The 24,062-nt window shown below is 48.9% G+C and overlaps 2 protein-coding genes across 2 annotated transcripts in view; both read right to left on the bottom strand.

The window, feature by feature from the left end:
- Positions 1-22,516, bottom strand: part of A2M (alpha-2-macroglobulin) — a 55,706-nt gene extending 33,190 nt beyond the window's left edge. Inside the window, exons 1-11 of the mRNA XM_044998131.1 lie at positions 22,366-22,516; positions 19,821-20,004; positions 16,334-16,490; positions 14,201-14,253; positions 8,907-8,927; positions 8,447-8,615; positions 5,154-5,238; positions 3,097-3,220; positions 2,468-2,582; positions 1,640-1,749; positions 743-904 (exon numbers count right to left, since the gene is read on the bottom strand). Of these exons, the coding sequence (XP_044854066.1) occupies positions 743-904; positions 1,640-1,749; positions 2,468-2,582; positions 3,097-3,220; positions 5,154-5,238; positions 8,447-8,615; positions 8,907-8,927; positions 14,201-14,253; positions 16,334-16,490; positions 19,821-20,004; positions 22,366-22,454 (1,269 nt within the window). The 5' untranslated portion in view covers positions 22,455-22,516. The remainder of the gene's footprint in view (positions 1-742; positions 905-1,639; positions 1,750-2,467; positions 2,583-3,096; positions 3,221-5,153; positions 5,239-8,446; positions 8,616-8,906; positions 8,928-14,200; positions 14,254-16,333; positions 16,491-19,820; positions 20,005-22,365) is intronic.
- Positions 1-24,062, bottom strand: part of LOC123355543 (alpha-2-macroglobulin-like) — a 216,388-nt gene that overhangs the window by 33,190 nt on the left and 159,136 nt on the right. The gene's annotated exons all lie outside the window — the stretch shown is intronic.

Below are 24,062 nucleotides of genomic sequence, written 5' to 3'. Positions count from 1 at the left end.
CTCGCGAGGATGGCTGGAGCGGATCACAGGACAGCTGGTGGACCAGAGCATCTGGCAGAGCGGAGCAGCCCACAGAGCAAGCGGAGCTGAGCAGTTTGCGGGGACGACTGGTGGAAGCAGAACCCCACGAAGAGGCAGGGCAGTTGGCCCCGAACCACGTAAGGTGCCCCTTTCTACCCAGGCTGGGGAGGGGGACCTCTGCAGATAGACTCTCGAACTCTAGGACTGCACTGACCCGGGACAGAGACTTTTGGATTGTGGGACTTTTGGGACTCTGGGTGATTTGGGGGTTGCTGGACTCAAGGGCCCCGAGAGAAGGACACGGCCCAATTTGCTGGGGTGGGTCTTTGCTCACAGTTTGATCTATGAACTCTAGTTGAGGTATTTTCCTAATTTAATGCTTGTTGTTTATCTCATGTAATTAAATCTTTTCTGCTACACCAAGACTCTGTGCTTGCGAGAGGGGAAGTATTGCCTCCTCGAGGCGCCCAGGGGTGTGTGTAAGATTTTCCCAGGTCACTGGGTGGGGGCTCGAGCTGGTTTTGCATTATGTTGTGGGGAAAGGACCCCCTTTGCACTGAACCCGGCCCTTGCTGTTATCATTTCGGCCCGGCAGAAGGGTTACACACACACTCTCTGGGTGAGAGGATGTCTGTTTTCAGCAGAAAAGCTACATAAACCCCTAAAGGATACTTCCCTTGAAGCCCCATCAGTAACTCCCCGCCCTCCCACAGCTACTCACTCTGAGCCCAATGGAGGCTAACTTGAACTTAGATGTGTCCAGGGCAAACCGTGCTCGCCCCTGATCATCCGTCGTGTAGTTGACTTGATAGCCGCTCTCTTCCACGGAAATCTGGACTATTTCATTGGTGATTGGCGCATCGGTCCCATCCACCAGCTTCACCTAAAGGAGATACACCAATGCCCCATGTTTACACTGGGCAAGGAAGCTGGTGCCCACAATCTTACTGGCCCTTTACTCCATCACCATGAAAGGTGCTTGCTGTGAAACACATTGTGGTTGGGGAATCTGCCGAGGGACTCTCAGAAGCAGGTGGCAGTGAATATGCCAGAGGATACTGAAGTGTCTGAGCTGAGGACAACACCCTGTGCCCAGAGTGGGAAATGCAATCTCTGAATCCCGTTTCACTGTATCTTTCTCATCACTCCCTGTGGGTCAGAGGAGTGCACAGTGGGCTCAGAGGTCACACATCCCAGAGCTGCGAGTCTCCCAAAGAGTTGGAGAGTTAGAGAAGCAGCACCTTGACTCAACCCAGCAGGAGACATCCTCAGAACAGAAAAGGGTAGGCGAAGGGCCAGAGGGAAAATTCCACCACAAGCATTTCCTCTTGGCCCTCAGGACAGTCAGGGAGAGTGGCTGGGGACTCACAGAGATAGGTAAACTCTAGCTCAGTTTGAACATAACCAACTTTGCACAACCTCAGGTCTTACGCTGCAGAAATGCTGGTGCCAGAACTTGTGACGAAGAAGCAAAGGCACTGGGTGTTAAAAATACTGTGATCCGGCAGCTCTCATGGAAGGAGAGGAGATATCACCACCCTATGACTGCAGATTCTGTGGCACACTCATTTGATACTCACATGTCATTTAGCTGCTTGTGGTTTCAGAGGTTCCCTACCTGCCCAAAGAAGGGGATCCCAGGTTTGTAATGGGAGTCCACCTTCTCAAAGGTGACTTTGCTAATGGTGGATGTGAGTTTGCAGGAGCCCGTCCCAGTTAACTCCACCCCTGCAAGAGAACAGAACAAAGAGGGGGCATGAACTAACACATCTTAATCATGCCTTGCAGCCCACTGCCATCCCAGTGCTGGGCTCCCCACACAGCTCTGCTAATGGCCCTCAGTCCTGCCTTGCAGCCCCCTGCCATCCCAATGCTGGTCTCCCCACACTGCTCTGCCATTGCCCCCAGTCCTGCCCTGCAGCCCCCCTGTTATTCCAGTGCTGGGCTCCCCACACAGCTCTGCCAATGCCCCTCAATCCTGCCCTGCAGCCCCCCTGCTATTCCAGTCCTGGGCTCCCCACTCAGCTCTGCCAATGACTCTCAGTTAGGGCTGCGGGGGGGGGGGCAAGTGGGGCAATTTGCCCCAGGCCCTGGGCCCCTGGAGCAGGGTCCTTCACTCACTCTGGGGGCCCCGGAAAACTCTCACGGGGCCTGGGCCCCTGGAGCTTCTTCCACTCCAGGTCTTCAGCTGCAATTCGGCAGCAGGGGGCCCTTCCGCTCCAGGACCCGCCGCCAAAGTGCCCCAAAGACCTGCAGCTGGGGGTCCTTCCACCCTGGGACCTGCCACTGAAGTGCTGGGTCTTTGGCAGCGGGGACCCCCGCCACCGAAGACCGCAGGCCCCGTGGATCCTCTGGGCGGTCCTGCTCTCAGTCCTGCCCTGCAGCCCCCCTGCTATTCCAGTGCTGGGCTTCCCACACAGCCCTGGCAAGTCCATACAATTCATACCTGTCTCTTCCTCTTTAATCTTGGCTTCCACTTGGATTTTATCCTCGTACCCAGCTCGCCTGAGCTGGAATATCTTGGTCTTTACCACTTCAGAAATGCAGCCGTGGCTGTCTGCCTGATGGACAAAGAACAAAATTCTTTGGGACTTTGTCTCTCATTCTCCTGTTTGTAAGGTTTACCATACTCAGAAAACCCATCCTCACCCACTGAACTGAGAAAAAAGAAATTGGCAAACACCACATTTTCACTGTTCAGGGTTTTTGTTTCCCAGATTCGGAAAGCCCATAAACTGACAATGAACATTCTGAAATATACAGCAACATTGCTGCCAACACCACCCAGTACCTGCATGCTCATCCAACAACCAAAATTAGGAGACTAGACTATTATGTGCCACAGGCAGAGAATAAGAGGGACTGGGGCCTGAGGCCATTGCAATGGCAAGGAGTACAGATCCGTTATTACTGGTACATCTAGTCTGGTATCCCACAGTCTTTTCATGGAAAAAACTCTATTAACCTATCCAGTCCAGCTCCCTGTCAGTGCAGGATTGTACCCATAGCATATATACAATTTCATTATCCATGCCACCTCACACCACCCCACACACCAGAGTAGCAATGACCCACCTGTCCAGAGAATTCCTCACACACTGCCTTTGCATCCTCGCCATAACAGGAGGTGCCTGGGTGGTTATATTTCCGGCATACACGGAAGTTCACAAGGCCAGGGACTGGCTTTCCAAAGGTATATCTATAACCAGGGAGGGGTGAAAGAAAACCAAGGCCATTAATGATAGGGAAGAGATGGAGAGATGGTTAGTCCATCCCCACAAGGACCTGGGCAGGGTTGTTTACTCTCCAGTATGCAGCCTAGTGATAAGAGGGAAGTGCTTGGTGGCCACAACTTTGTTAACATATTGGGCTCAAATTCAGCTATGGAGTAAGCCTTACCTACATCAGGCTGACTTAGCCTGTTAGCTATTTTGTCCTTTCTCATGAGTACATCCTTCCAGCCCCTCCATTATTTGTGTTACTCTTAATCATAGAATCATAGAATTCAAGATCAGAAGGGACCATTATGATCATCTAGTCTGACCTCCTGCAAGATGCAGGCCACATTAGCCGATCTACCCACTCTTTTAGCAAGCGACCCCTGCCCCATGCTTCGGAGGAAGGCGAAAAACCTCCAGGGACACTGCCAATCTGCCCTGGAGGAAAATTCCTTCCCGACCCCAAATATGGCGGTCAGCTGAACCCCGAGCATGCGGGCAAGACTCTCCAGCCATACCCTCTGAAAGAGGTTAAGAATATCATATCATTGACCCAATTTGACCCAATTAAGTACCAGTTTGGCACTTAATTGACCTATTGACTAAGCCCGTTATCCTATTATACCATCTCTTCCATAAACTTATCTAGCTTAATCTTAAAGTCATGGAGGTCCTTCGCCCCTACTGTTTCCCTCGGTAGGCTGTTCCAGTATTGCACTCCCCTGATGGTTAGAAACCTTCGTCTAATTTCAAGCCTAAATTTCCTGACTGACAATTTATATCCGTTTGTCCTCGTGTCTACATTAGCACTGAGCTGAAATAATTCCTCTCCTTCCCTGGTATTTATCCCTCTGATATATTTAAAGAGTGCAATCATATCTCCCCTTATCCTTCTTTTGGTTAAGGAAAACAAACCGAGCTCCTCAAGTCTCCTGTCATACGACAGGCCTTCCATTCCTCGGATCATTCTAGTGGCCCTTCTTTGTACCCTTTCCAGTTTTAACTCATCCTTCTTAAACATGGGAGACCAAAACTGCACACAATACTCCAAATGAGGTCTCACCAACGCCTTATATAAGTCTTCTCTTCTCTAAGTCCCCTCCATTTTAACTTGGACAGTGAGTGCCCAAGAAATAAAAGTACTATTCTAGGAGTGTCCTAAACAGAGCCAGATAAGGTGTGCATCTGTATGAGGGGCAAAACAATGCTGCCAGCTGTCCCTCTGTAAATCCCATCCAACTCTACTGAAGTAATTTGCCATGTTTCTTGTATAGCCGAGAACAGAACTCAGTCTTGAAGAACCAATTGCAAGAATACCAACTGCTAGAAATGCTTGGCTGAATCACTTGTCTGCATGTTGCATAGTGTCCATTTTTGACTAAACTACTACATATCAAACGTCTCGCAACTCACTGTCACAGTGCATTCTGCCATGCATTTCAGAGTGCTCAGCATGAACTCTGGAGATTGCCAAACATGAGACATTGCACTGCGGGACAGCACTAGGTGAACTAGCTGAACCAGGGTTGCCTCGTAGTTTCCCCATCAACAATGATGGAGCAACCTTTGTTAAAAGCACCAGTCCTACTGGACCTGAGCCAAACACTTTGCCACAAGCATTGCAACCAACAACTGCAGAACACCTGGGATAGCTCTTGTGTTATGCCCACAAGGGGTGGGGATGGAGCTCAAGGTGCTCCACGAAGCAGTTGATGAAAAGCTTGCTAGCCTGTTATAAACAGAGCTTTACAGGAAGCATTTCACTTCTTGGCCCTGGGCCATGAGACTTTTGTGTATAGGTCCCAAAAACTGTATTAAGAAATATTTTAAAGCATATTGATATCAGCTCGGGCTTCATTAGCAAGTGGGTTGAGACACTCACCAAAAAGGAGTGAATATAAGAATGATACTCACAGACCACAGACTGTCACCTTCAATTTCTCCTCCAGGATGCTGATCATTTTGGGAAGCTTCACCAGCACTTCAAATTTGGGCAGCACTGCAGAAAAGAGACCAAAAGGAACCATAAACACAGTGGAAAGAGGGTAGCATGATAAGGAGAGTTGATTATTGCTCTAAAGCCTCTTTCCCAAGCAGACCCAAAGCATTTCATAGCCTTTCTCGTTGGCCTGATTTTCTGAGGTTCTGATTATCTGCAACACCCACTGAAATCAATGGAGCTACGGTTGCTCAGCCCCTACTAAACTAATGCCATATTAGTATGGAGATTACTTCACCTGCCACCAAAATACAGCTGCCTCAGAGCTGGAACATGGCAGCTAGTCTGTCCCACAATGGTGTCTGACAGCAGACATATTTAATAAATAAATCACATACCTGCATACACAAGCAGAGGGAGCTAAGGCTAAACCCGGGTTCCTTCAGTTCCAGAATCACATGCCTCTAGCCAAAGGAGATCTCCCCTAGCTGCTGGCAGGGGAAAAGCCTTTTCTCTTTTCTATGAGCCAGTAACTAGAGGGCAGCATCACACACTCCAAGCCAGCCACACTACACAGCAGTGTCCTAAGAGGGGCAGTGAACACGTTCTGTTCTGTTCAGGAGGCGTTTCAGGGAGGTAGGATGGTAATGGAACTGGAATGTGGTCAGGGTACTGGGGTTCACATCCCTGCTCTTGCAGAAAGTTCCTCAGGACTTTTATTAACCAGGAGGAGTCAGGGCCTTGGCCTTGCAGTGCATCTGAAGCCTCAGGACTCCAACAGCACAGTGCCCCTAGCACCAGGCTGCTGCACTGGCGTCAGCACTGACTCAAAGGGGAGCACATCCCTGTCTGATTGGAGCCTTTCTAAGGTGAGTGTGTGATGCGTGGCTAGAAAGGGTTAAACATCCTGCAAAATAAATAACCCTCAAAAGACATGTGGGGAGATAATGTTTGTGGGTTTGTGTATTTACATATATATGAGTAGGGTCGACAATGTAATCAACTGTCCCTGTCTAGGCCGTAATCTGATAATTCACAGGTTAAAAGAACATCCTAGCATTTAAATGAATTGTAAACACGGGATATCTCTGTATTCATCACTCTTTGAAATGCACTGTAAATGGTGGAGAAACAAGCAAATTGCCTTATGTTAATCCATATAGCTAAGTGTCAGTGATGGACCTCCTTCAAAGTCATCCTAATTACCTTTTATTCCTGGAGGAACTCCCAACTTGTCAAAGAGGACATGAAATTGTATAAAAGATCCTTGGGTCCTGATTCTGTCATCTCAGATTTGCTTAAGCTTCATTGGGGGAAGTTTGAGTCTCAAGACTGAGGTCCCAGTTATGCTAGTACACCCTGAATAGGATAGTTGGACATTGAACTATAACCTATGAACTATTTCTGAAAGAATTCTTTGCAACTACAAAGCTCATCATCTCTGCTTTGAATCTGAACCTCAATGAATCGAACTTATGTCTGTATGTATATTGTTCTTTTAACCATACTCCCTCTCTTTTGTTTTTTAATAAATTTTAGTTTAGGTAATAAGAATTGGCTGTAGAATTTATTTGGGTAAGATCTGAAACATTCATTAACCTGGGAGGTAATGTGTCTGATCCTTTGGGATTGGTAGAACCTTTTCTTTTATATGATGAAATAAGATTTTCAGAAATCATCATATTTGACTTAGGTATCTGGACGGAGGCCTGAGGCTGGATAACTTTAAGAGAACTGTGTTGTTTGGACTTCTGAGTAACCAATGAAGTATAAAAGAAGCTGTTTTATGCTGGCTTGGTAAATCTAAGTATTGGAATATCCACCAGCTTTATGGGAATTGTCTGCCCCATTCTTTGCAGTTCAGCCTAACTGAGTGACCACAGCTGGCCCCCACTGGGACCCTGATCACAGGTTGTCTACCACTCCAGCAGTGAAGTTTTTGTACTGGTGGTGCTGGGTAGAGGATTCACTGAGTTCTCTGGTACTCGACCCTCAAGATAGACAGTAAAGGACAACTCTGAAGAGGGCATTACCAGTGGTGAGCTGCAGCCGGTTCGCACCGGTTCGCGCGAACCAGTTGTTAAATTTAGAAGCCCGTTTAGAACCGGTTGTTCCTGGAGGGACAACTAGTTCCAAAAGGGCTTTTAAATTTAACTAAAGCTCTAGCAGCTCTCTACCCTTCCCCCAGCCCCAGCTCACCTCACTCCGCCTCCTCTGCTGAAGTTCCTCCGGCTTCTCCTCCCCCTCCCCAGCTTCCCGCGAATCAGCTGTTCGCGCAGGAAGCCTGGGAGGGCTGAGAAGGAAGCAGCGGCTTCCACAAGGTGAGCTGGGGCCGGGGGGTGGGGGCGCCAGCAGGAGGAGGGCAGGAGGCGGCGCGCCGCTCAGCGAGGTCGTGGCGGGACTCTGGGGTCGGGTGGCGCGGCTCCTACCCCCAGGGTCCAGCTGCGACCACGGGCGGCGCTGTTCCTGCCCGGCCCCCGGGTCCGGCCGGGTGGTGCAGTTCCTGCCCGGCCCCCGGGTCCGGCCCCGACCTCTGGGTCTGGCCCCGATCTCAGCCGGGCGGCGCGGCTCCTGCCCGGCCCCGACCTCTGCCGGTTGGTTCCGGTCCCGGCCCCAGCCCAGCTGGGCCCCCATCTCCAGGCAGCACTGTAAGGTAAGGGAGCAGGGAGCGGATGTTGGATAGAGGGCAGGACAGTTGGGGTGGGATGGATTAGTGTCAGGGCAGTCAGAGAGCAGGGAACAGGGGGATTGATCGGGGCCAAGGGTCCCGGGGGGGCAGTCAGGAAGGAGTAGGGGTTGGATGGGGTGGTGGGGGGCAGTTAGGGGTAGGGATTCCAGGGACAGTCAGGGGACAGAGAGAAGGGGTGGTTGGATGGGGTTGGGGTCCCCGGGTGCCATCAGCAATGAGAGAAGGGGTTGGATGGGGTGGCAAGGGGCAGTCAGGGGACAGGGAAGGGGGGTGGATAGGGCACGGGTCCCGGGGGGGGCTGTCAAGGAACATGGGGGGTTTGGATGGGGCAGGAGTCCGTGGAGGGGGCATGACCCCTCATGGGGTGAGGAGGAGGGAACTGGTTGTTAGTATTTTGGCAGCTCATCACTGGGCATTACCCCAACCTGTGGGTGTACAGACTCCTCCCTGCCCCATTCCAGTACAGAAAATGCTGATCAGACCAACTGACCCATTCAATCCAGCCTTCATTCTCCATTGTCAACACCTTGGATCAACTACCAGCAACTGGCTTGACACTATGAAAGCAGCCATCCGTACCATATTCCTCCACAGTAAAGGGGTGTTGCACCTTTTCCCCAGAGCTCTTCTGTACCACCACTTTGTAGGTCCCTTGGATGGGCTCGGAGGTGAGGGGGAAGGAGAGCTGGGTGAAGCCCCCTTTTAACTCAACTTCTTGCCACTGATACACACGGTTCTTCTGTGGGTCCTAGAGGTGTCAAGACCACAAGATTACTTGGACAGTAAGGGGTGATGCCGGTGAGAAATGAGAAGCATTGGCAGAGTTGTGTGGGGAGCCCAGGACTGGAATATCAGGAAGGTTGCATGGCAATATTTGGATACATTATTGGCACTATGGGGGGTAAAGTGTATCCCTCTTCCAGTTAGCGCTATGAGTCTAAACAAAATCAGCAAGAAGCAGCTTGAAGCAGCCAGGGGCTGATTGCTGCCCATGCTGAGATGTGATAGTTCTGAACATGAAGTAAATTCCTCTACATACCTCGATATAGGCCAGTGGAACCTGGAAAAAAGTGCAAAAGGGAGAATGAGTTTAGAATTCATACCCCAGATGGAAATGTCAGCAAGTGCTGAAAAGGATCAGAGACATTAATGTAAATGAGAACAGCATCTTGAGTGACACCAGCTAGGCTACAAATTACCAGGGCTATGGATCATCGTGCTTCAGGCATAAACCAATCACCAACTAGGGCCTGGAAAAAATGTCCCTGCATGGGACAGCACTACATAATGAGAAGCATTATGAGAGTTTTAAAGCTTCCTACGAGGCATGTGGCACTGGCCCCAGTCAGAGAGAGACAGGGTTGAAGTAGATAGACCAGGGATCCCCAACACGGTGCCCGCAGATGTCATGGGGACCACTGAGATAGACCATTGGTCTGTTCAGCTCTAGCAGGGAAGCAAGATAGCAGCATGGTGGATTCCAGGTTGTGATCTGGTATAGCAGGGAGAAGGAATACCAGGATAAATGGTCCAATTGCAGTGATCTGGTATAGACTCATAGACTTTAAGCTCAGAAGGGAACATTAAGATCTTCTAGTCTGACCTCCTGCACAATGCAGGCCACAGAATCTCACCCACCCACTCCTGCAACAAACCCCTGTCCTATGTCTGAGCTATTGAAGTCCTCAACTTGTGGTTTAAAGACGTCAAGGTGCAGAGAATCCTCCAGCAAGTGCCCCGTGCCCCATGCTGCAGAGGAAGGCAAAAAAATCCCAGGGCCTCTGCCAATCTGCCCTGGAGGAAAATTCTTTCCCAACCCCAAAGATGGCGATCAGCTAAACCCTGAGCATGTGGGCAAGGCTCACCAGCCAGCACCCAGGAAAGAATTCTCTGTAGTAACTCAGATCCCAACCCATCTAAAATCCCATCACAGACCATTGGGCATATTTACCGCTAATAGTCAAAGATCAGTTAATTGCCAGAATTAGGCTATCCCATCATACCATCCCCTCCATAAACGTATCAAGCTTAGTCTTGAAGCCAGATATGTCTTTTGCCCCCACTGCTCCCCTTGAAAGGCTAAGGGCAGCTCCTGCGACCCTAGTAACAAGTGAGGAGGAGCTGAGAGAGGCAGAGAGGTATGTTGATGAGGCTTTCCGGGACACAGTAGAATTGTCCCACCTCCGCTTAGACAGCTCCTGTGCTGTTGAGGAGGAAGAAGGGCCCAGGGAAGTAGAGCAGTCGATGGGAGCAGAGGGAAACCTTCCCGTAGTTGGGACCCTCCTTCCAGATGGTGCTGGGGTTACCTCTCGCACTGAGGTTGCCTCTCCGGGGGAGGGAACTCGAGTTTCTAGGAAAAGGCAGGTGTTAGTAATGGGAGATTCGATTATTAGAAATGTAGATAGCTGGGTCTGTGATGACCGGGAGAACCGTATGGTGACTTGCCTGCCTGGTGCGAAGGTTGCGGATCTCTTGAGGCATCTAGATAGACTTATGTGTAGTGCTGGGGAGGAGCCGGTGGTCGTGGTACATGTAGGTACCAATGACATAGGGAAGGGTAGGAGAGACGTCCTGGAAGCCAAATTTAGGCTGCTAGGGAAGAGACTGAAATCCAGGACCTCTATGGTGGCATTTTCAGAAATGCTCCCAGTTCCACGCGCAGGGCCAGGTAGGCAGGCAGAGCTTCAGAGTCTCAATGCGTGAATGAGACGATGGTGTAGAGAGGAGGGGTTCACGTTCATTAGGAACTGGGGAAACTTCTGGGATGGGAGGAGCCTATACAGGAGAGATGGGCTCCACCTAAACCAAAGTGGAACCAGACTGCTGGCACTAAACATTAAAAATGTTGTAGAGCAGTTTTTAAACTAGGAGATGGGGGAAAGCCGACTGCTGCACAGGAGCGTGTGGATCGGACACAGACTTCTCTTAGGGGAGAGTCTGATGATAAAGAATCTCCAGGTTATAGTCAGGAGCAGAGGAATGAGAAGTATAATGTAAGGGCCGGATCAGATGATAAACAGTCACATAAAAAAGAATCTGGCACATCAGAAAAAGGTAGGCTAATAAACAGGGACAAGTTTTTAAAGTGCTTGTACACAAATGCCAGAAGTCTAAATAATAAGATGGGTGAACTAGAGTGTCTTGTGATAAAGGAGGATATAGATATAATAGGCATCACAGAAACCTGGTGGACTGAGAGCAATCAATGGGACACAATCATTCCAGGGTACAAAATATATCGGAAGGACAGAACAGGCCGTGCAGGGGGAGGAGTGGCACTATATGTTAAAGAAAGTGTAGATTCAAATGAAGTAAAAATCTTAAGCGAATCCACAGGTTCCATAGAGTCTCTATGGATAGAAATTTCATGCTCTAGGAAAAATATAACAGTAGGGATCTATTATCGACCACCTGACCAGGACAGTAATAGTGATGATGAAATGCTAAGGGAAATTAGAGAGGCTATCAAAATTAAGAACCCAATAATAGTGGGGGATTTCAATTATCCCCATATTGACTGGGAACATTTCACTTCAGGACGAAATGCAGAGATAAAATTTCTCGATACTTTAAATGACTGCTTCATGGAGCAGCTGGTACGGGAACCCACAAGGGGAGAGGCGACTCTAGATTTAATCCTGAGTGGAGCGCAGGAGCTGGTCCAAGAGGTAACTATAGCAGGACCGCTTGGAAATAGTGACCATAATACAATAGCATTCAACATCCCTGTGATGGGAAGAACATCTCAACTGCCCAACACTGTGGCCTTTAATTTCAAAAGGGGGAACTATACAAAAATGAGGGGGTTCGTTAGACAAAAGTTAAAAGGTACAGTGACTAAAGTGAAATCCCTGCAAGTTGCGTGGGCCCTTTTTAAAGACACCATAATAGAGGCCCAACTTCAATGTATACCCCAAATTAAGAAAAACAGTAAAAGAACTAAAAAAGAGCCACCGTGGCTTAACAACCATGTAAAAGAAGCAGTGAGAGATAAAAAAACTTCCTTTAAAAATTGGAAGTCAAATCCAAGTGAGGCAAATAGAAAGGAGCACAAACACTGCCAACTTAAGTGCAAGAGTGTAATAAGAAAAGCCAAAGAGGAGTTTGAAGAACGGCTAGCCAAAAACTCCAAAGGTAATAACAAAATGTTTTTTAAGTACATCAGAAGCAGGAAACCTGCTAAACAACCAGTGGGGCCCCTTGATGATCAAAATTCAAAAGGAGCGCTTAAAGATGATAAAGTCATTGCGGAGAAACTAAATGGATTCTTTGCTTCAGTCTTCACGGCTGAGGATGTTAGGGAGATTCCCAAACCTGAGCTGGCTTTTGTAGGTGACAAATCTGAGGAACTGTCACAGATTGAAGTGTCACTAGAGGAGGTTTTGGAATTAATTGATAAACTCAACATTAACAAGTCACCGGGACCAGATGGCATTCACCCAAGAGTTCTGAAAGAACTCAAATGTGAAGTTGCGGAACTATTAACTAAGGTTTGTAACCTGTCCTTTAAATCGGCTTCGGTACCCAATGACTGGAAGTTAGCTAATGTAACGCCAGTATTTAAAAAGGGCTCTAGGGGTGATCCCGGCAATTACAGACCGGTAAGTCTAACGTTGGTACCGGGCAAATTAGTTGAAACAATAGTAAAGAATAAAATTGTCAGACACATAAAAAAACATAAACTCTTGAGCAATAGTCAACATGGTTTCTGTAAAGGGAAATCGTGTCTTACTAATCTATTAGAGTTCTTTGAAGGGGTCAACAAACATGTGGACAAGGGGGATCCGGTGGACATAGTGTACTTAGATTTCCAGAAAGCCTTTGACAAGGTCCCTCACCAAAGGCTCTTACGTAAATTAAGCTGTCATGGGATAAAAGGAAAGGTCCTTTCATGGATTGAGAACTGGTTAATGGACAGGGAACAAAGGGTAGGAATTAATGGTAAATTCTCAGAATGGAGAGGGGTAACTAGTGGTGTTCCCCAAGGGTCAGTCCTAGGACCAATCCTATTCAATTTATTCATAAATGATCTGGAGAAAGGGGTAAACAGTGAGGTGGCAAAGTTTGCAGATGATACTAAACTACTCAAGATAGTTAAGACCAAAGCAGATTGTGAAGAACTTCAAAAAGATCTCACAAAACTAAGTGATTGGGCAACAAAATGGCAAATGAAATTTAATGTGGATAAATGTAAAGTAATGCACATTGGAAAAAATAACCCCAACTATACATACAACATGATGGGGGCTAATTTAGCTACAACGAGTCAGGAAAAAGATCTTGGAGTTATCGTGGATAGTTCTCTGAAGATGTCCACGCAGTGTGCAGAGGCGGTCAAAAAAGCAAACAGGATGTTAGGAATCATTAAAAAGGGGATAGAGAATAAGACTGAGAATATATTATTGCCCTTATATAAATCCATGGTACGCCCACATCTCGAATACTGTGTACAGATGTGGTCTCCTCACCTCAAAAAAGATATTCTAGCACTAGAAAAGGTTCAGAAATGAGCAACTAAAATGATTAGGGGTTTAGAGAGGGTCCCATATGAGGAAAGATTAAAGAGGCTAGGACTCTTCAGTTTGGAAAAGAGAAGACTAAGGGGGGACATGATAGAGGTATATAAAATCATGAGTGATGTTGAGAAAGTGGATAAGGAAAAGTTATTTACTTATTCCCATAATACAAGAACTAGGGGTCACCAAATGAAATTAATAGGCAGCAGGTTTAAAACAAATAAAAGGAAGTTCTTCTTCACGCAGCGCACAGTCAACTTGTGGAACTCCTTACCTGAGGAGGTTGTGAAGGCTAGGACTATAACAATGTTTAAAAGGGGACTGGATAAATTCATGGTGGCTAAGTCCATAAATGGCTGTTAGCCAGGATGGGTAAGAATGGTGTCCCTAGCCTCTGTTCGTCAGAGGATGGAGATGGATGGCAGGAGAGAGATCACTTGATCATTGCCTGTTAGGTTCACTCCCTCAGGGGCACCTGGCATTGGCCACTGTCGGTAGACAGATACTGGGCTAGATGGACCTTTGGTCTGACCCGGTACGGCCTTTCTTATGTTCTTATGTTCTTATGTTATGAGTTTTGCTTAGTGCTGAGTGGCTAATGAATGTTGTCTGTATGTCATGTCATTCCCAAATCTTTCCAAGATTGTAACGAGATGACTTTATGAAGCAGTCTAAAGGAGGAGTCCTGGAGTGTCAGAAAGCACTGGGATACCCCTGGCACTAGAGCCCCACCTTAATCTGAGGAACACCTCCTCTCGAAGGGATGTTTCTCTCATCCTTTTCCCCTCACTGATGACTTAATGACTAGCATACTTACCAACCTATTCAGAGGATGGAAGTTTTCATCCAGATAGACAACTCGAAACAGGACTGAGAGAGACAGACAGACAGAGAGATTTCCATGATGAGACATTCAGCCACCAAATCAGGAAATGTCAGTCATATGGCATGATGGGGAATGGGATATGGAGTCTTTCATCTCTATGGACTTGGGTTCACTACAAAATTAGGTCATGTTAGAACAAGATCTTGAGGAATCATGTTAATTAACACAGTGTGAAAAGCAGCTTTGCAGTCAGTGTAGACATGGACAAGTCATTTCACATGGTGGTTACTGGTCATGGGTAAATGCTACTGGAACTGTAGGCTTCACCAGGACCAGCTGACGCAGTCATAGAATCATAGAATCATAGAATCTCAGGGTTGGAAGGGACCTCAGGAGGTCATCTAGTCCAACCCCCTGCTCAAAGCAGGACCAAACCCAACTAAATCATCCCAGCCAGGGCTTTGTCAAGCCTGACCTTAAAAACCTCTAAGGAAGGAGATTCCACTACCTCCCTAGGTAACCCATTCCAGTTCTTCACCACCCTACTAGTGAAAAAGTTTTTCCTAATATCCAACCTAAACCTCCCCCTCTGCAACTTGAGACCATTACTCCTTGTTCTGTCATCTTCTACCACTGAGAACAGTCTAGATCCATCCTCTTTGGAACCCCCTTTCAGGTAGTTGAAAGCAGCTATCAAATCCCCCCTCATTCTTCTCTTCTGCAGACTAAACAATCCCAGTTCCCTCAGCCTCTCCTCATAAGTCATGTGCTCCAGCCCCCTAATCATTTTTGTTGCCCTCCGCTGGACTCTCTCCAATTTATCCACATCCTTCTTGTAGTGTGGGGCCCAAAACTGGACACAGTACTCCAAATGAGGCCTCACCAGTGCTGAGTAGAGGGGGATGATCACATCCCTCGATCTGCTGGAAATGCCCCTACTTATACAACCCAAAATGCCATTAGCCTTCTTGGCAACAAGGGCACACTGTTGACTCATATTCAGCTTTTCGTCCACCGTAACCCCTAGGTCCTTTTCTGCAGAACTGCTACCCAGCCATTCGGTCCCTAGTCTGTAGCAGTGCATGGGATTCTTCCGTCCTAAGTGCAGGACTCTGCACTTGTCCTTGTTGAACCTCATCATATTTCTTTTGGCCCAATCCTCTAATTTGTCTAGGTCCCTCTGTATCCTATCCCTACCCTCCAGTGTATCAACAACTCCTCCCAGTTTAGTGTCATCTGCAAACTTGCTAAGGGTGCAGTCCACACCATCCTCCAGATCGTTAATGAAGATATTGAACAAAACCGGCCCCAGCAGCGACCCTTGGGGCACTCCACTTGATACCGGCTGCCATCTAGACATGGAACCATTGATCACTAATGTTAAACACGACTTGTTTATGTCTACACTGATTGAAATGTTGTATGTAACATCATGTTAATTAACACAATCCCTCAAGGTTGTGTTCTATATAACGAGGTCAAGTTATAAAAGACAATCCCTGGGAAATCAGCTCCGCTTCAGCACCAGATTGATCGCCCTGAGCCATTACTCTCAGACTAAGAATATTGGCTCAGGATGATCAAGAAAAATAGTACAGAGTTTTCCACCTTCAGGGCACCAGTTCCAATTCAGCTCCAAGTCATGGGGATGGATGGCACAATCGACATGACTTATGGAATTCTTTCACCTCTACGGCACTTACTCCATGTCTATAGTGAGCAAAGTCAGTTTCCATCCTGAAGGTTATTTGATTGCCTATGCAAAATGAGTTGGTTGGGCCCCAGTCTAGTTCTTAATGGGACAAGTATCCAAGTCCTAAAAATACATCATTGCAGTGAGTGATGTCTTCTCTTTGGTGGTCTCAGTAAAGAGGATGAAAACTGCCTAGGCCACAGAGTCTGAACTCCCTCCAGGCACGCAGGCAGCGTGTGTGCTTGTGTGTGTGGCTTATGTAGGTACAGCAGGGGGAGCACCAATGTGGGGGATAAAAAAATTCTTCATTCTCTGAGGACTATTGATCTGGCACCTTCAGTGCACTGCAGATGTCAGGCCAATGTGGATCCAATGCTTATAAGGGCCATGGAGGATTTCCTGAATGCAATTCCCCACCCGATTCCCTGTACCTGTTTGTCCCGGTTTGTAGATGGGTTTGTCCGTCTGGACAAAGACCAGGCTCTTTGAGTTCTTGACCAGCACCGATTTCCGGCTCCTGAACTCCAGCGTCGGCCCCTTCACCAGCACCGTGAGAAACGCTGATGATGAGCTGTTAGATTTGGGAAGCTGGAGAACAGTAAAAGAGCCGCTGCCTTAGAGACTCCCCTCAACAGCCTCTTTAACTGAACCTGCCGTTGAGAGATGAGGGCGTTGTGGGAAGCCATCACAGGCCCAACCACAGCGGTGACAAGGATTAGAGCAGGGAGCAGGGGCACACAAGCTGACCTCCCCTATCTCCACATTTCCACTAACATCCCCTCGAACCTGGTGCTCTGGGTGCTTTGCAACAACAGGGCCTCGACCAGCTTCCTCCACCCCAGTCGCTCTGACAAATTTCCCCTTCATGTCTTAGCCCAAAATGTATCTTCCTTTTTTCTTGCCATCTGCAGAGATTGGGAATAAAGCCCCTTCCTCCTGTTATACTGTTCCACTAAAGGGATTCGTCCACTGCAATCCTGACTCTGTGGAAGCTTCTTTTCTAGATTAAATATGTTGACTCCCTACACACGTTAAGTCTCAATCTCCAGTCCATGTGCGACAAACCCTAGCTATGTACACTGTATTCATCAGCTGGGATTTAACATCAGACCCAAAGGCCAGGTCCCTGTCTCCTGAGCTAATCGAGGACTCTTGTTAGCTCTCAGTTAGTAGCAGGGAGTTAGTCACCAAGGTAGCCATTCGGAGTCATGATCACACACAATACACCCATTTATTACACATACAAGACAAGCTATTCCCAAGCATCTGAGGTTTGATCTGAAGCACAAGTCCAATCTAAAAGGCCATTTGTACTTAACCGTGGCTGCTGGAAGTACAGTGAGATGAATCCACTGAGCAGGTGCCCGCTACCACCAAATGGTGAGATAGGTCAGCAGGAGGGGTAGAGCAAACCCAGTCCCCTCTCCTGGCCAATAGCACGAGGGGATTGGGAGGCAGCTTGCTTTCTGAGGACCCAGTAACAGCCACTGCCAGCTGAGAGAGGCTCAGGAGCATTCAGCAAAGAGCAGACTACTGATGCCAGCAAGATACAGGTGTGGATAAACCCAGTGAGGAAGCAGGAGATACTTGGAGCAGGCAGCCCGGCAGCCAGAGAACCAAAGAGAGGTTGGCATGGGGCTCTGGGATCAATGGAGGCGGCAGCCCTCCAAGACTTAAAGGTGCAGTAATGGAAATAAACTATTGCAAAACCCTTGCTCTAGACCAGCAGTTCCCAATCTGCGGGTCACAACCCCAAATGGGGTCACGCTATCAGCAAATGGGGTCACTGCAATCCCTACTGTGCAGAGGATGCCAGTTTGCTACACACAGCATGGCCTCACATGTATGGGGCAGGCAAGGTCACGATGCATGGAGAACGCCATTTTGCTCTACAAAATGGCTTCCTCTGCACAGTACAACCTCACATGCATCATACATCACATTGCATAGACAATGCCACTTTGTTCTTCAAAATGGCATCCTCCATGCTGTCCCAGGAGGAAATAATTCATTAAAATTTGGGAACTCCTGTTCTAGATACTGGGGATTTGCCTGGGGAAAGCATCAACATGATTTGACCAAATGGTAGACCCTGGGAACAGGGAAGGTGCTGCAGTGTCCATAAAGGGGGATTGCATAATAGGAAGTTTAGGGTAGGCCTTGCAGCCTAATTGTTGCCTATAGGTGAAACAACATGCAAACAGATGTGAGTCAACTGCTACATTTGATGCCAGGACAGGACAACACAGAGGGACCCCAGTGATACATCAGACTAGGGGACTGACCCTTGCCAGTGGGACCTGCAGGCTAATTGCCCTTCTAAAAGCAAGCTGGTCTAGAAGGGACATCCCAGCTATGAGGCCTGAAGAGCCTCATTGGACAAATTTAGCCTTGTGCCCTCTAGTGGCCCACCCCTGAGAGGACAAGTTTGGCAATTACTGCGTTCATCTTTGGTTGTAACTCACTTCGCTGATGCCATTTGAATCCTTTCTGCCAACCTTACTAAATAACCCTTTCATTTGAGTTAGCATGACCATATTGCCAACCTCAAGAGATCAACCATCAACATCAGACCTCAGAAAATCATGAGATGGTTCCAAAATCATGAGACCAAAAAAAGCCAAACAGCAAATCATGTTTTTTTATTGTTTTTTCACTGTTCAAAACTCCCCTCTACGCCTCTGGCTATGTGTGTGGTGATATTTTCAGGTAGAAAAGTCTACCTTTCATGCACCCAAAACTGCACATCTCTCCCACAGCACCCCCTACTCCAGCGCCCCAACTCTCTCCTGTACCCTGATTCCCCCCACATGTCCTTCTGCCTCCTTCACATGCCTGCTGCCACTGATCAGGGGGACCCGGAGGAGGAATAGTCAGTGACTCTTTCTCAGCACTGAGAACTATCACATGAGGAGCCACAGAGAGCCTGGCCACTGTTTATGATACACTGCACTGTGGGATGCAACTCATACAGTCATCTGGCCCAGGGCCATTAAAACCCTTGTAGCTTCCTGTCCACACTGACTAGAAACCATTGCAGTAGCCATCTGGATAGCATCTGTCTTGGATGGTGTAGACGCAACAAATCCTGCCTCTTGGTGGGGGGTTAGATAGATGACCCTTGCGGTCCCATCTAATCCTGTGGTTCTATAATTCTAAGGTTCAGCAGCAGCTGCCTTGAGCTAGAGCTCTCGCCCCAGGTGTTCCAAAGGACTGAGGAGAGTTTCTAAGAATAAGAAGGGGAGTGACTTTGCAGGGAGGACTGAGAAAGTTTCCAGCAGCAGGGAAGGGGATCTTGAGGCTGGGTTTCCAGCAGTGGAGAAAGGAGTTGCATATGCAGTGGGAATTAGGCAGGTCAAGCACAGGGCAGGGCAGGGCCCAGTCCAGGCAACCAGGGCCAGCTTTAGGCCTATTCCACCAATTCCCCCAAATCGGGCCCAGCGCCTAAGAGGGCCCCACGCCCAGTGAGAATCCCTTCCCTGGCTAGAGGCGCCTTTTTAATTTTTACTCACCCGGTGGCGCTCTGGGTCTTCGGCGGCACTTCAACGGTGGGTACTTCACTCGCTCCGGGTCTTCGGCAGCAGTTTGGCGGCGGGTCCTTCAGTGCCACCGAAGATCTGGAGTGAGTGAAGGACCCACTGCAAAGACTCAGAGCACAAGCCCCAAGTGGTTTTTGTTGTTGTTGTTGTTGTTTTGTTTTTTAGTCACCCCTGCTGGGGCCCCATCAAAACTGTTAGAATTGGGCCCTGCACTTTCTAAAGCCGGCCCTGTAGGCAACCTCCTCTATTCTCAGACTAGCTTCTCTTAGTTAACCTTGCTAATCAACCAGAGCTCCAAGAGTTAATCCCTCTGGTCACTATCCTTATTGCTTTACAGTTGTGACACAGATAATAATCATTGTGGGGGTCAGAGACTCACCGTGAACGGGACGCACTTGAACACGTCCTTCTCTGACACCACGTCTGCGATCAGGCTCCTGTTCTCCCCTGCGTATTCCAGCGTGGTGCTCAGCGTCACAGACTCGTTCAGATGGGTCAGCTGGATACAGACCTTTTCAGGAATGTTGGTGTGGATCAGAAAGGGCACTAGCACCATGTACTGCCTGGGAAGGGGAAGGGCACAGGTCAGAAAAACCAGTTTGATGGTCTCAGCCTTCACCTTCCAATGGGAGCTGTATATTTTATCCAAATGACGCGGACTTTTCCCTTGTATCTATAACATATTACCACGGGAGGTGCTGGTGAGTGAGGAAGGGCCAAGGTGACAAGTGGAACAAGACTGACAGATGTTAATGCTAGTGTCTGACATTGAGCCACTGCCTTGTACAGCATCAGTGGCACTGGCAACTCCACGCCACACCCTGAGTGCAGGGTGGGTATTAGAGAGGAGTGACGAATGCCAGAAATGACCACAGCTGTCCCATTTGCTAGATAATGTAATCGGGATTCACAACGCTCTTTCCAGTGGGTGAACAATAACAGAGTGTTAACTCCAGAGCTCTTTTTTACAATCTGAGACATGACCTTCAAGGCAATAGAAACTAGAGACATAATGTGGCAGAGATTATTTAGTAAACAGTACAAGTAATTTAGTACAGTTACTGCAAATGGCCACGAGGTGGTGCTAGATCTTAAGAAAGGACCAGAGCAAATGCACTTTACATGGTCTACCTGGGACAAAATTTCTCCCCGACTCCTTTGCATTTCAGCCAGAGCTCTGGGTAGGGTGACCAAATGTCCCGATTTTATAGGGACAGTCCTGTTTTGGGGGACTTTTTCTTATATAGGCACCTATTACCCCCAACCCCCTGTCCCGATTTTTCACACTTGCTGTCTGGTCACCCTAGCTCTGGGACTCTGCCTGCGTCAAACACTGAGCCCTGGTCTACACTACAAACTTATGTCAGTATAACTATGTCACTCAGGGGGTGGGGTGGGTGGGAAATTCACACTCCTGAGCAGCACAGTTATACCTACCTAACTCCCGGTGTAGACAGTGATATGTCAACAGGAAGGCATCTTCCATTGATAAAGCTACCGCTTCTCGGGTAGATGGAGTACTTATGCCAATGAGAGAAGCTCTCCCGTCGGTGTAGGTAGCGTCTTCATTAAGTCCTACAGTGGTGCAGCTGCAGCTCGGTAAGTGTAGACAAGCCCTTAATCCAGGTCTCCCACATGGCAGAGCAGAGTGTTAACAAGTAGGTGCAACAATGCTCAACCCCTTGAGAGGCCAAGTATCAGCCTGAGTCACAAAGTTCACACTGCTAGTTTTCATGAACTAGCAGGTCTCATGGCTGGGAGGCGCCTTCCCAGATGCAATGTAGACATAAGTCAGAGAGAGCCTGGGAATCAAACCTGCCTCTCCCTGGTGGCAATGGAAAGCACTGATCTCTAGGGGGCAGTACTAGGAGTAGCCTTCCCAGTACTCCCGGTGACTGCCAGCCCCAGAGTAGTGAGGAATTGGGACAAGGAATCGAGTCTTTGCATATCAGCACAGAGAATTAGCCCTCAGCGATCTCTCTGCTGGCTGGTATGTCAGGGGGCTTGGGAACAGGGAACAGGGGTCAATGCTAGCAGCACTGTTATCTCCTTCAATCTGTTTGCACAGAGGAAGCACTGACGCATAGCTGCCGTCTTTACCTGTGTTTGTTAAAACCTGACAGCTGCTTTGCAGATGCCCCCAGTGATTTTTTGGCACCAGAGGAGGGAGCAGCATTGCCAAAGCCCCAGCTGAGAGAGTCTCCCTTGCAGGGCCGGCTCCAGACCCCAGCGCGCCAAGCGCGCGCTTGGGGCGGCATTTTGCCGGGAGGGCAGTAGGCGGCTCTGGCGGACCTCCCGCAGGCATGACTGTGGAGGGTCCACTGATCCCGCAGCTCCAGTGGACCTCCCACAGAAATGCCTGCGGAGGGTCCGCTGGTCCCGCAGCTCCGGTGGAGCATCCGCAGGCGTGCCTGTGGGAGGTCCACCAGAGCCGCGGGACCAGCGGACCCTCCGCAAGCACGTCTGCAAGAGGTCTTCCGGAGCCGCGGGACTGGCGACCGCCAGAACGCGCCCCACGGCGCACTGCCCTGCTTGGGGCGGCGGAATTCCTAGAGCCGCCCCTGCTCCCTTGTGGCAGAACCCCTCACTTTTACCTATTAACAGGTGGGAGGGAATGCATGGGCAATGAGAGAGAGAAAAAAAACGCAATATAATGCACTGACCTGCTGCCAGCCATCCATCCAGGGATCTCAAAGCACCTTACAGACCTTAATGAACTCAGCCCTCCCTCCATCCTCACACATACACACCATGTGTTAGCAAAGTATCGTTACCCCCATGGCAGTCATGGGAGGACAGAAGCACAGAGCAGTGCAGTGACTTCCCCATGGTGACAGAGTCAGTCAGTGGCAAGGCCAGGAATAGAACCCAGGACTCCTGATTCCCCAAAAACAGCATGAGCCCCCTCTCTGTGTGCAGCTTACGGTTCGGTGGTGGGCGAGGTGTCTCCAGGGAGGAGGAAGAGGAGCAGGAGGAAGATGCTGGGGCCACCGGGCAGCCAGTCCTTCCCCATGGTGCAGAGTGAGGGTGGTGAGTGAGGCAGACACACAGCCTTGTCCGCTGGCTCCCTGCACCCTGGCTGTCCGCTGGGTCCGCCCCTTTATACCTCTCTCTGCAAACAGCCCCCGGGACAGTAAGATAAGAGCAGGGGCCAGGACCATCTGGCAAATAAGAAGAGGAAGGTGAGGAGAAGCCGGAGCCAACAGCTCTGAATCAGGGCACAGAGAGGGATCTAGCCGGTCCCTGACAAACTAGGGAGAGGGGGTCAAGTAGGCTCTGTCTGATGAAGGAGAGGGACAGAAAGGAAGGTGGGGGGAGATGGCAGAGCAGGCAGTGGCAATGAGAACCTCCTTTCTGATGGAGCTCAGCATGCCGTGCTGGCCACTTACCCTGAACCAATGCTAAATGAGGTGCTGAGGGAAGGGGAAGATGCTCCTTGAAATTGGGGGTGCAGAAAGTTGAGATGTTTTATGGGAAGCAATGGGGGATGGGTCTGAGCCCTATGTGTATAAGGAGGGTGAGAACCATCCCTGCTTGGTTTGAAAATGGGGATCTCTGCTGAGCCCCCCTCCTTCCTCTGAGATCCCACCCACCCCCACACATCTGCTTGCTCTCTCCCACGCACAGACCTATCCAGGCCTAGCGCAGGCAAATGGGGCCAGAGAGAGGTTGGGCAATGACCCCTCAGAGATAACCCGGCCTTCGCCTCCCTGCCCAGGCACACAGGGAGGGTAACAGGGCGGGATGGGGATGAGAAGCTGCCAACAATTTCACCCATTAACAGCCTGTAACACATTAACCAATTCCCCAGGACAACAGCTTAGCTCTCCCCACACAGCACAGGGGTCACTGACCTAGAGCAATGGTCCATCTAGTGTATTCTCCCACTTGCTTCCACACTGGATCAACCTATTGGTCTATTTAGTAGAGTATCCTATGCTTGACGGTAGCCAATGCCGAATGCTTCAGAGGGGGAGAGAAATCCCCACAATGCACCTCACTAGGTAACATTGTCTCATGGAGGGAAATTTCTTCCCAACTCCTGATCCCTCGCTAGCAATCTGCTCATGCCCTGAGCATGAACATCCATAGCTCTGGTAATGATTACCCTAGTGGCTATTGGCACCATGAATGCTCCTCTGAGTCATATTCTCAAAGAAAAGCTATGCTAACAGAGTTAGTTATACTAAAGGGAAGTGTGTATGCATAATTTAAGGGGGAAAGCTTCATAGGGATAGAGTAATTATCTGAAAAACAAGCATTATAAAGCCAAGCAATTCTGAGTTAAGGTTGCATTTAAAAGAAAACCAAACGTATTCAGATCAGAAAGGCACAGCTAAGGCTCCCAAACACCTTCACTCTACCGTGTAGTGACACAAGGTGGGAAAGAAAAAAGAACCTTGAATCATTTTTAAAAATCAAACCCTGCAAACCCTGAAATTATGCAACTGAGTAACTAGAGGGCAGCGCTAAGGTTGTTTGAATGGCCTAGCTGTGCATTTCCCATAGTAAGAGGCAATAGTTGTGGGGGAGCATGCAGGGTCACATGCCCTCCCCCTCAGATTGCTTGGTCACATGGTGCCTCCAGGCCCCCACCCTGCTTCACAGCTGAGCCAGTGAG

Source organism: Mauremys mutica, chromosome 1 (genome assembly GCF_020497125.1).
Source record: "Mauremys mutica isolate MM-2020 ecotype Southern chromosome 1, ASM2049712v1, whole genome shotgun sequence".
NCBI lineage: Eukaryota > Metazoa > Chordata > Testudines > Geoemydidae > Mauremys > Mauremys mutica.
Note: the sequence above shows the minus strand (reverse complement) of the source record. Positions and strands in the feature narration are given on the sequence as shown.